General features: G+C 35.2%; 1 protein-coding gene across 4 annotated transcripts; it reads left to right on the top strand.

Moving 5' to 3' along the window:
* Positions 1–3,637: 3,637 nt before the first annotated feature.
* On the top strand, positions 3,638–11,590 carry LOC128216793 (uncharacterized). 4 transcript variants are annotated; one of them, XM_052923459.1, is made up of 8 exons: positions 3,638–3,827; positions 4,460–4,511; positions 7,910–7,949; positions 8,994–9,103; positions 9,763–9,973; positions 10,097–10,210; positions 10,477–10,548; positions 10,811–11,590. In XM_052923459.1, exons 1-8 carry the CDS (start codon positions 3,788–3,790, stop codon positions 11,180–11,182), a joined length of 1,011 nt encoding a protein of 336 aa, XP_052779419.1. In that variant the 5' UTR covers positions 3,638–3,787; the 3' UTR covers positions 11,183–11,590. The 4 variants fall into 4 exon arrangements, with proteins under 4 accessions (XP_052779419.1, XP_052779417.1, XP_052779416.1 ...); XM_052923457.1 differs by having other exon boundaries at positions 4,436–4,511; XM_052923456.1 differs by lacking the exon at positions 3,638–3,827 and adding an exon at positions 3,869–4,038 and having other exon boundaries at positions 10,811–11,589.
* The last annotated feature ends 544 nt before the right edge of the window (positions 11,591–12,134 follow it).

The following is a 12,134-nucleotide window of genomic DNA, read 5'->3' as shown; positions in this document are numbered from 1 at the left end:
ACCGCTGCTTTCACGTTAGCATTCTTTGGGTTCTTCAGGGTCGGCGAAATAGCTTTAACCAGCCGGGGCTTAAGTGATAGGGTTCTGTCCAACAGGGACGTATCGTATGATCCTGTCGAAGATGCGCTTTTGCTTACTTTAAAGAGGTCCAAAACCGATCAACAATCAAAAGGGCAGGTCATCAAACTCAAGAAAACTGGAAAGTCACTTTGTCCAATAATTAGCTTTGAACAATACGCGATACGCAGACCGAAAGTAAGCGGTACACTGTTTTGTTATCCAAATGGCACGCCATTAACTCGTACACAATTCTCTACAGTTTTAAAGAAAGCGTTGATTCTTTTAAACGTCGATTTTGGAAAATACAACACTCATTCCTTTCGTATTGGGGCTGCAGCAACCGCCGCAATGCTAGGCTGCTCTGCGGATACAATAAAGGCTGCGGGAAGATGGAAATCAGGGGCATATAAGTCGTATATTCAAGCAACTACTTCTGGAGTTATCCCGAAATTGATTTAACTCTCTCCTTCTCATTTAGGTGTCAGACACGTGTGGATTGTGAGCTCCTCAATCATAAAATCAGCGTTTTGCCACGCCAGAAATAAGAACATAAATCTTCATATTCCCAAATGTGAAATATGGTGGCAAGGATACGGTAGTATGCGATTAATGGATGTCGGAAGAAAGCTACAACACTTGGTCCGCGCTAATACTAACCCTCCATCCGTCTTGGTTATCCACTGCGGCGGTAATGACATCGGAAAACGTAAACTAAAAGTAGAGATGGGTGAATACATTTCTTTGCTCGACAAGGTCAACCGCTTACTTCCTAACGTTAAAGTAGTATTTTCTCAAATTTTACCACGAACCCGATGACGTCATTCTTCCAATAACGTCGCTATGAATAAAACGAGGCGGCGCCTTAGTAGTTTTTGTAAAAACGCCACTCTGTCAAAAGGCGGTTTCTACATTTCCCATACAGTTAATAGCTCTCACCTACTTCCCGACGGCGTTCATTTTACGCCGGAAGGAAACGACTTGTTCATAAATGCCACCGCGTCTAAACTTCTTGAAATCTTCAGCTCATTATGATTTGCATAATACATGCGCGGGCATTTCAACTTCCACGTATATTCCATTGCGTGTTGCAAATGACTTACTTTGTCCCAGCTTCATATATTTACATTAGAACCATGCTTTAACTATTTTACTTCGAAGTGCCTTGCTGTGAAACACTTTTGCGCAAGAAACATTAACAATACAATAATAAGCATGAAACAGCAGACGGACAATGTCATTATATACGCTATGCTATGTCATTATATACGCTATGCTATGTTTGCCTGCTATGCTAGCAAGACTCATTGTACGCTATACTTGTTTATGCAAAATCATATTGCTGCAAATTTATCGCGTCACCATGAAAACGCCAACCAAATTATTGGCAGGTGACACAATTATTAAAACTTTCCTGAGGCTACTTTGGCCCGGCCTCATCTCTTTGCAATACATGATTAAGATGGGTATAAAACAGATATGCAACATTCAGCTTTTAAATCTTGCAAAATGCTTGAATGCTTATGCTCTTCATTACGCAATTTATTTATACATATATGTATGCATGTCGGCTACGCTATGCTATGTTTGCTACAGCCGTTACAAAGTCATTTTACTATGTGCATAACATATTTGGCGCTTTGCAAAAAAAAACAGCACGCTCCATTTGTAACATTTCGTGTTGCCAAGCCAAAAAAAATCCAACATATTTGACCCACTCAGTTTAGTATTTGGTGGTGTTGTTTTTTTTTTTTTGTTTTTTTGGTCAGATCGGCTTCTACTATCTCAGCCTCTCATTGGCGATTGGCAACTCTCAAAGAACTGTTTACGGACATTTTGTGGTATTTAAATAGATTGGTCGGATCTGATCATAGATATACCATGACAGAACCGTTGATGTTTTATCTACTCTTCGTCCGAGCCTTGCCCATTATTTTCCAAACATAAGATAAAGACAATGAAAATGAAATAGATATTGAGAAGGCTATGTTTTCCTCGATTGAAATGATGGGTAATAGGATATCCACTACGGGCTTGCCCTAGTTGCTGCTCTACTTCCGATCATAAGTATACCAATAATTCAAGTTATCCCTTTAAGGATAGCTTTCGTTATTGGTATCTTGGTAATACATCTAATTAATAGTGCTCTACAACCATATCGCCAGCATCGCATGACGTAACTTAGTACACTGTTCTGATTGGCCGCAGTGCGCGCCCCCTACAAATCACATGGTTATTCAGGCCTCTTTTGCTCTGACTATTGTGAGAGAAAGGTTAGTCTTTGGCAGCTCTTATATTAAATTCTGATTTATTTTTCCCACCCTCCCAAGACCCCATGCTTCGCCTACGTACATGCATATATGTTATGAATGATACTTTTTTCGATACATGTGTTCTGCTTGCTTGCTATATATATTTTTAGTAAATTCGGAAATTGACTCGAAGTTACAAACGAAATCTTACTGCACATCGGGCTGACCACTCGGCTTTCTACCTCATGCCGAATTCCAGCTGACTGATTCCAATTCAAGATGTGCTGCTCCTAATGTGTTTCCTTTGCTATTTGCCATTCCAATATTTTGATGTTGCTTTGTTCGTTTTTGTTTTGTTTTTTTGCTTTGTATTTTTTCTTCTTCTCTGGTAAGGCTCTGACGATTTAAATTTCAATCATACCTAGCAGCTGAGTATTCAGAGGGAGTAGTATACCGCTTCCTCAGCATGTTCTTTTGCTCGGCGATTGGCAACTCTCAAAGAACTGTTTATGGACAATTTGTAGTATTTAAATAGATTGGTCGGATCTGATCATAGATATACCATGACAGAACCGTTGATATTTTATCTACTCTTCGTCCGAGCCTTGCCCATTATTTTCCAAACATAAGATAAAGACAATGAAAATGAAATAAATATCGAAAAGGCTATGTTTTCCTCGATTGAAATGATGGGTAATAGGACATCCACTACGGGCTTGCCCTAGTTGCTGCTCTACTTCCGATCATAAGTATACTAATCAGTCTAGTAACAATACAGATAGAAAGTGTGTGTCAAAGTGAAAAGTTATATTTAATAAATACTTATAGATTTAAGCAATCATGCGTAATTTTAAAAGCGTACTTATTTTGTTTTAGGTAGAGATACTTCACCAGAAGTATTTGCATACATCATTTATGCAACTATCACTTTGAATTTTTTTACTATATAATAAAAGCTGAACACTCACTTATGTAACAGTACTTCTATGTAAAAGTATATCATACATGTTTGTTAAACTAGTAAATATTTATAACTAACTACACAATACAAAACGTAACATGATAAACGGATAGATCAAAATACACATGCAATAATTAGGACGCATACATGGGTATACATTAAATAAGGGTACGGTATTGGAGTTACATGTATAAGTGAAAATGCTAAATTGCCCTAAAACGTTAACCGAACGCCGACGCCAACCGCGACGCCGACGCTGAGCGAGTAGTCAAGCCTGTTATTTTTCTTCTAATAGTCGAGCTACAAATGAACACAGAAAATAGCTGTATCTGATCGTCAACGGTTAATGTATGGAAAACGAAAGTAGACTAGTATTCTTGAATACCTGATACCTTATTAATAAATAAATTCATATGAAGGAGTATTGTAACCGGAGTGTTTAAATACAATCTATTTTCGGTGAAGCGAGTCGGACAAGGTGCATAATTTAAATTTTATGTAAGACAAGAAAACTAGAATGATGAAACGTTTAAAAAGGCTGGTGTGCGCTTCTAAAGGTAATTTTACACACACTATCAAGACTGACCTTGACCGTTTATCGCGTGTGATTGTTTAGGGAATAGAAAGTAGGATTTTATAACATTTTCCAATTTGTCATTTTTATGGTTAAGTTTTCAAACAGTTTATGGATTAGTTTATTATATTGTAACTTTAATATATCGACTACAATGGCTATTCCCTCGGCAACCTATTGGTGCTATCAAATGGGTGAGCTTGTTCTTTTTATAATGAGATTTCAGATGTTGTCTGAAAAAAGGAAGTAAATTTTGTAAAATTTGTAATGTATCCATAAACATATCTTTCGATGGGTTTAACTGTTAGAAAAAAGGATTTTATTTAAGATAAACGTTTGGGTAACATTTATCGGACAAAAAATTATAACTAAATATTCGTGATAGATATGATAGATAAACTAAAAGTATTGGAGTAAGAAACAGTGAAAAGTACAAATACAATTGGATGTACATAATTTTATGTAAATAAGTAAAAACAGCAATATTTTATTTATGATATATATTATATGTATTCAACAACATTGAGGCAAAGTGTTACAGTAACCATTATATATGACGTGTGTACACTTAAAAGTTTTCACCCATTCAAGATGTTTTTCCACCTATTTTACAAGACGGAGGCACCTCTGGACAGGATGACAGGGCTACTTCTTACGGCGACCATAGGTATTTATAAGATTTAACAAGTGTAAATTTTTCTTTATGAACAAACTTTTCGTCCATTATCTTGTTCTGGGTATATACTTTAGGGATCTGATGTACATTAAAGTGACACTCTTATTCAAAATCAATACATACACATGTTTAACAAACATCAATTTTGAGTAATAAACCTTCAACTGTTTACTAAATAATGCATTTATGGAAAATATTAAATAGCTGAAAACGCAAAAATATTAAATGATTGGTGAATGCTGAAAGATTTACTACATGAGGCCAAATAAAAAATAGGTCCGTTTCAGGTTACCCGACCGACCCTATTTTTTCCCGCCGACCCTAACCTATTTTTCCCTGAAAAAAAATGTTTTTTGGGTACGAAAAGCATTTGTTACGAAATGTATAAGAAAAGTTGACAATATTAGAGTTGGATTTCTGATTGTATTTACCGTAATCACATTAGAGTTCGGACACCTTAAAATAATATTTTTTTCGCTGTCCGAATTCATAGAAAATAACCATATTTACATTTTATTTACATCTATGTTAAACCTGCCTTTCTTCTTCAAGTCTGCATTTGACCACTTATTAATTTATCCGTAGTTATCAATGGTTATAACGCCTATAAGAGTAACTCCTTCACAAAGTTAATTAAAATCCCATTCAACAACATTTTATACATGCATTGAAATGAATAAACACCTTCTGTCGGCTTCAGATCAAACAGTCACACTGTGTGACGTCACATAACTCGCAGTTGTACCCACGAGGATCTCATGGAGAGCATGGATATTGTTATGCAGGATTAATGTGTCTGGGTGGTGTTTTCGATTGTAACTTAAGTACTAGTATTGCATTTCTAACTTTAATTCATCACATTAAATAGTTACCTGTATCATTGAATGTGTTGAATTGTATTGTTCTATTGATGTTTCAATGAGTATTACTGTACGATTATTGCTTCATAAAGTCTATATTGAAAGTGCGGTACAAGTTTCAAAGTTTATTGGCGGATCGTTTTACAAACATGTCATGTCTGTCTTTTCTTAATCCCTTGATTGCCCTTGTTGTTCCTTAAATCTGGCTACCCCTTAATTCCTCCATTAATTATATCACACTTTGCTTTCAACAGGCAATAAATCGTTTGTTTTTGTTTGTTTAGGATAGGTAGTAACTAATTAACTTGTCACAGGGATGTATACGGTTAGGTAATCTAGCCAGGCAAATACATTTTAAGGATAAAGATCAATAATCTTTGTCTGTGAGACTTAGTAACTGTAAAAGTTATAATCGATGTCCTTTGGGTGTCCGAAAATTAGGTACGCAAAATAAAAAAAAAATGAAAATAATAATGGGTGTCCGAATTTTTTGAGTGTCCAAACTCTAAGGTGAATTACGGTTATTTTGTGATTGTGTTAGGCGCGTAGGTAGGAAGTTGACATTGGGGCCGCGAAAGGGGTGGGCTCGGGAGGGGTGTCCCCTCCCTTCGAGATTTTTTCAATTTTAAGCATTGTAAGACTCGATTTCCAGTGAGTTCAGGTATTATTTTCATGTTTTTATCTAAACCTTTATTGGTTAAACCTATTATCGTTTAGTAACAATCATTCACTATTGCATTTAGACACTGACACATGGGCAAGATCGTGACCTTCAGAAGATGACATGTCTTTGTCAGAGACCTGCTTAGGTCGTCATTGTGCTTAAACGGTTCATACCCATGTGTCACACCATAGATAAAGTCAAATGAGGCATTCTGACTCTTAACACCAACACACATACAATGCGCGCTCTGGTCTCTGTGTCTTCTGTGGTCTAACAGAGAGGTATCCCACATTTTCTGGAGAACTGAATAATTGTCTAAGACACTTTTCAAACACTCCGCCATAACAGTCCATCTAGTCGGGCACAGCACTCTAAATCCAGGTGTGGCGGGACTCATTTCCTTTCTCAGTTCTTCAACTACAGTTTTTGAAACATCAAAAACGATACAAATAATTATTGTCTTATTGCCTCATCTTCCAATCACCCGTCTTTAATAATCCGCCGACTGTTTTCACGCCATTCACACGCAAATTAGCTATATGGTCACAGGTTTAATTATGACATGGTGACCTGTTTATTCAATATCGTGTATGACTGCTACTGATCTATATGCGCGTAGCTTTATTTAAAATACGATTATTAGGAAATTTGGTATCAAATATTCGCGGCCCCATTGCCGTTACTAGCCAGAATATTGGGGCCGCGGTCGCGGCCCCAGCTCCTACGCGTCTGTGTGTGGCAGGTATATTTCAATTCTTGAACTATATTTTCTTGTCAGATACAAATGTGTCAGATACTGACTTTCGGATTTATATGTCAGACTTAAGTGTGTAATTTTGGCAACAAAACCTGCATGTTACTTGTTCTTCAAATCTGAACCCCCAGGTCCTCTTGACAGCATTGAGGTTTCCTTGGCGGATGGCTTATATGGTAATTTTGCTGTCCCACTCTCCATGAAATTATGTAACAGGAAGGTTAGCATACTTCAGAGGGTGATTGAAAGCAAAAGGGTACATAAAGAAAAGTAAAACCGTTCCTGGAAAGTCTTAGATAATAGCAGAGTGGTGTATCATAACTTTATAGTTGAAATCCAACCATCATTGTCAAAGTATTTAACCAGACAAATAAAGAATGTTTCCTTTGAAGCATGGAACATGTTTAAAAACTGCTGATAAACCTAAAAATTGATGATTTTTATTTTTGTTACAGTCTGAGTCAACAGTTATTGAAATCAATATATCAAAAAAAAAAAAAAAAAAAAAAAAAAAAATATTCCGACCTACCTTCCCTATTTATTTTGGCAGTATTACCTGAAACACACCTATTTTTTTATTTGGCCTCAGATCTACTATTGTTTCATAAGGTAGAAATACCGTGTTTTCTGCACCTTTCTTTCAAATTAAACACAGTATCCTCATTAAGAACAATTGTTTTCGACATTTTTAATCCTTTTTCGTAAATTAAAACACTTGAATTATGGTATTAAATATGGTAAATCTTATTTGGGAGTAACAGTGCATCTTTAATGTAAACTTTCGTGCATCCTGAACCCTCATTTTTGGTATCATTTGAAAGAATTATTTCTGTAGAAGAAAATTTTAAATATCATTACATTAAAAACGTTAATTAAATTTTGACCTTGAAGGACATAAAAGCTGAAATGAACTCACACCACTAAATATTTCTGTACATGGCACCCTTGAAACGATGTTACACTCAAGTATATCAAAATTGCCTTCGTCAGGGACGGGACACGCACTAAATTTATCCCCGAATGCGCCCATCTAACGTCATACTTTTGATAAATGTCGGGTAGCTTAGTCATACTAGCAGTGTCGTTACTGATCAGTGCTTTATTCTTACAGGACACGTGAAAGTTCGTGCCAAAAGTGCAAAGACTATAAGGTAATACGTAAGATAATATGCTTGTATGTTTGTTTGAGTAAAACGTTTGTTGAAAGTGCGAAAAAGGTTAGAAGTTGTCTGTATACGATAAGCGTGCACCAAAACATGGTCTAATCGAAGGTAGTATAAGAACAGTTAAAAGAAAATTATGTCCAATACAAAGACCGCACGAAGTCGCGATTTTGTTGTTTTCTCTATAAAAGCTGCACTCTCACATATTGACAATTCGTTCTTACAACTACTTTTTTTTATTTTTTTGTCTTGGATAAAGCCATTTCTGCGTAAATATTTTCAAACCAATGATAAAAGATTGCTGTGAAAAGATCAGATCGGAGATTTTAATTTTCCGTTCGAAAACGGCTGTTTTATGGCTAAAACCGTTACTAACGGTTTAAGAAAAATGCATAAAATATCAATTTTTGAACTTAAATACAAATATCTGCGATCTATTATTTGTCAACAATCTTTTATCATTGGTTTGCAGATATTTTCGCAAAAGAAGGCTTTATCCAAGACACAAAATAAAAAAAAGATATATAACTGGTTTCAATGCATTTTCGCAAAAATTGGCTCGTTCAAAAACTAAAAATAGAAAAAAAAGTCGTCAAAACGTTCAATCTTTGAGAGTGCAGCTTTAAAGTCTTTGTTTACAAGTGCTTATTAAGAATTTATCGTTCAAATAAATACCTTCGAGTTTAAAAAGTTATTCACAACGTTTACCTACATGTAAACCTTAAGTATGTTGTAAACAAGTATTAAAACGTTATTAGTACTTATTACGTTCGGACAAGCAGGTAGTATCGATATAATGTCACTTCATTGAAAAGTCTGGCAGCAAACCATGCATACTAATGGTATGACTAAGAACAGGCAATGCCAATACATGACAAGGAAACAACCTTTTATACAATATCATAAAGTGTTTAAAATGTCAATGTTATAGGTTTGCTATTATTAAATGTATCTTTGTTATTATCTTTGTAATGTCTTAAGCTTTCATGTTATACCATGATTGTATGACTCCTTATGACGCAATTATTTCAGGAAGAACTACGAGCCCATGAGAAAACAACACATGAGCTGAACGCAGCATGCAAGACATACCTTGACACTATAGAACACCTAGATGTGAAGAATGAGAAGCTTAAAGAGGCGTATGTTTTCAGTAACGTTTGTTTTAAGTTCTGTACATGAATACCAAAAGCATTGGACCACATTTAAATCACTTGAATGTTTATTGTGTTTTAATTATTTATACAACTATTGTATCATATAATTTTAGAATCAAACAACATTATCTCATCTGAACCGGAAGCATTTATGTCAGATAAATACTGTATGTATCGAAAACATTTAAGATGTGATATACTTTATTGATGAATATATTAAAGGCAACAATATTAGGTAATGTATCGTAATAAGTGGTTTGTAACGTTAGCATTAAGACTATCATAGTCATGGTTTACCATCATGTCTGGATATTGAATACTATATGTGTTATTTTAGTAAGTCAAATGTTGGTATACTACAATCAAATCAAGTTATTGTTCTAAATTACTTCGATGATTTTCAATTTGCAGTAGTACTATTTTAAGTTCATCCTTTATATGCCAATAATATAAGTCGCACACTGCATGTGACAGTTGTAATGATATTAATTGATATATTCATCTAACACACACAATCTGAAAAGTTCACGTGCAATCAAATATGTTTTGTTCTGTTCTGTTCTAATACAACATTGCTAGGACTGGCGCTCATTGATGCAAATACAATAAACATCGGTAGTACGATAAACATGGATACATTTCAGGTCCGAGATACTTACTAGGAAGATGGCATGTGTACTGGAAGGAAGTGACAAGTTGGAACGTTTGGACGACAAGTTCTCCAACACAAAACTAGCCCAACACTTCGACGGTGACATTAAAAAGCTATGGGAGGATTTGAACGAGGCGATTGTTGACGACGACCAAACCATTAGCGAGGTTCATCGTTTGCATATGGTTTCTGAAATCATGAAGGTACATATATACATGTATTTGGTACCGTGCCTGAACATTATGCATAAACAAAAGCAAACGCAAACACGGCATTTATTATGTAGTAAAATATTTGTAATGATGCTGAAAAATGGCTAATTTCAGGATGTCTATAAACGATGCAAAGACAGAGCTGATCAGCACATTCGACAATTTTGCTTTCTTGGAGAAAAAGAGTCATTGCCGAACCGTGCAGAAAATACTGATATTTCTTCAAATGTAAGTGTAATGAAATATAACAAATTTATAAAAAGCTGACTTCTTTAGTCTTGCAATGAATGTACTTGGAGCTTAACATATTTTATATTAATACAAAACTACATTGCCTGATCTTCAACTAGTTGGAAATCCGTAGTCCTCGATAACCTTCGGTGTTTTATGTAATCGTGTATTGTCAGAAGAAGCCAACGATATAATATAAACAATTACATGTATGCTTTGGAATATGAAGGCTAATATATAACCTGATTCATTATATTCAACAGGAATTTGCTGCCATCCTGAAGTGTAGACGCATTTATGGTCAGAAGGAGTCGGTGTTAGCTACTGTGAAGCAGGTAAGATAGTTCTCTTAGCGTTGTATCATCTTGAAATATTTGGCAGTTGAACATTGTAGTAGTATATTTATCAACTGTGTCCACAACATTAAACATTGTACGAGATATTGTATTATTGAAATTTCTATAAATCCTGCGGGTTTGCTTAATGTTGTTGCCGAAAATTGGCCAACAAATATATGAATACCACTTCTTTATATTATGTTATGGATTTGTGTGCAGAGCATAATCATTTGATGAAACATGTTTTCATTCGTTATAGACGATTACGGATGCCGTATTAGATGGACAAGCATCGAAACGTATTACAACATGTGAAAAGATGTCAGCGAACACAAAACACATGCTCACAAAATTCATTGAAGATGTTTCTGAATGCTGCTGGTTAATGGTCATATCAAAGCCATCGCTGTGTCTCAACTTTAACGTTGTAGGACAGAAATACGAGAATCTTGAAAACAGATTTGTTGCCATAGCAACTGAGGAGAATGTCACCAGCTCTAAACACCCTGAAGGGTCGGTCCATATGGTTGTATGGCCCTCCGTCGAGCTGGAGGAAAGCAAAACAGGCTTTATGGTGAAAGGGGAAGTAATCCTTGTGTCAGACAAAACGTCTACACCAGACACAGAATAGGTTCAATGATTGAATTTGTAATTACAAAATAAAACTGGGGTTCGTTTTATGCAGACTCAGCAAGGTTTATACATGTGCTACTGTTAACAGTGTTTTTATTCTATTTTGTGGAGAATCCCATAACAAACGTTATCATTGAAACGTTATTACAATGTTTTTTATTTGTGCTGATGTGATTCAGAGAGTTTGAAGGATAAAATACGAGTGGTATATATAATGCCAATTTAATTTAAGGGCAAATCTCTGCTGTTTCATTTAAGAAGGATCAACTTAATTTTTTCATTCACCAACTATCATATATTTGATCTTTATGAATTGTTTGTCCATTTTTAGTTTATTTGTCAATCGATACATGTTATCATTTTTTTCATTTAAAAATAAACTTTGTCGACAAATTTACTGTGTCCTTACTTGCAAAGATACTACAGGGACAAGCCCAGTAGCAATAAACCTGTTATTTAGGCACTATGGCAGTCTAGAATAAACACTCAACGTGAACAACACAATACAGACATAAAATAAAAAAAAATAACACAGACAGACAGTAAACAAAATAGCGCAGTCAGCAATATGTCAAACAACTGTCAGACATTATAGAAAGCAACAAAGACAGACGCTATACAAAACAACACAGATAAACCGTTAACCCAACAACACAGACATACAATATACATAACAACACATACAGACAATGCACCAAGCAACACCGAATACTAAAACAATATATACAAACCAACGCCATACACAGAGAGTCATACACAGAGAGACACTATACAAAAAAAACAGACACTATACAAAAAACAGAGACAGACAATGCACCGAGTAACACCGAACAACAATATACAAAACAACACAGACAGACAATATACAAAACAACACAGACAGACAATATACAAAACAACACAGACAGACAATATACAAAACAACACAGACAGACAATATACAAAACAAC

The sequence above is a fragment of the Mya arenaria genome, chromosome 14 (genome assembly GCF_026914265.1).
Source record: "Mya arenaria isolate MELC-2E11 chromosome 14, ASM2691426v1".
Lineage (NCBI taxonomy): Eukaryota > Metazoa > Mollusca > Bivalvia > Myida > Myidae > Mya > Mya arenaria.
The sequence above is the reverse complement of the archived record's forward strand: the minus strand, read 5'-3'. Positions and strand labels throughout refer to the sequence as shown.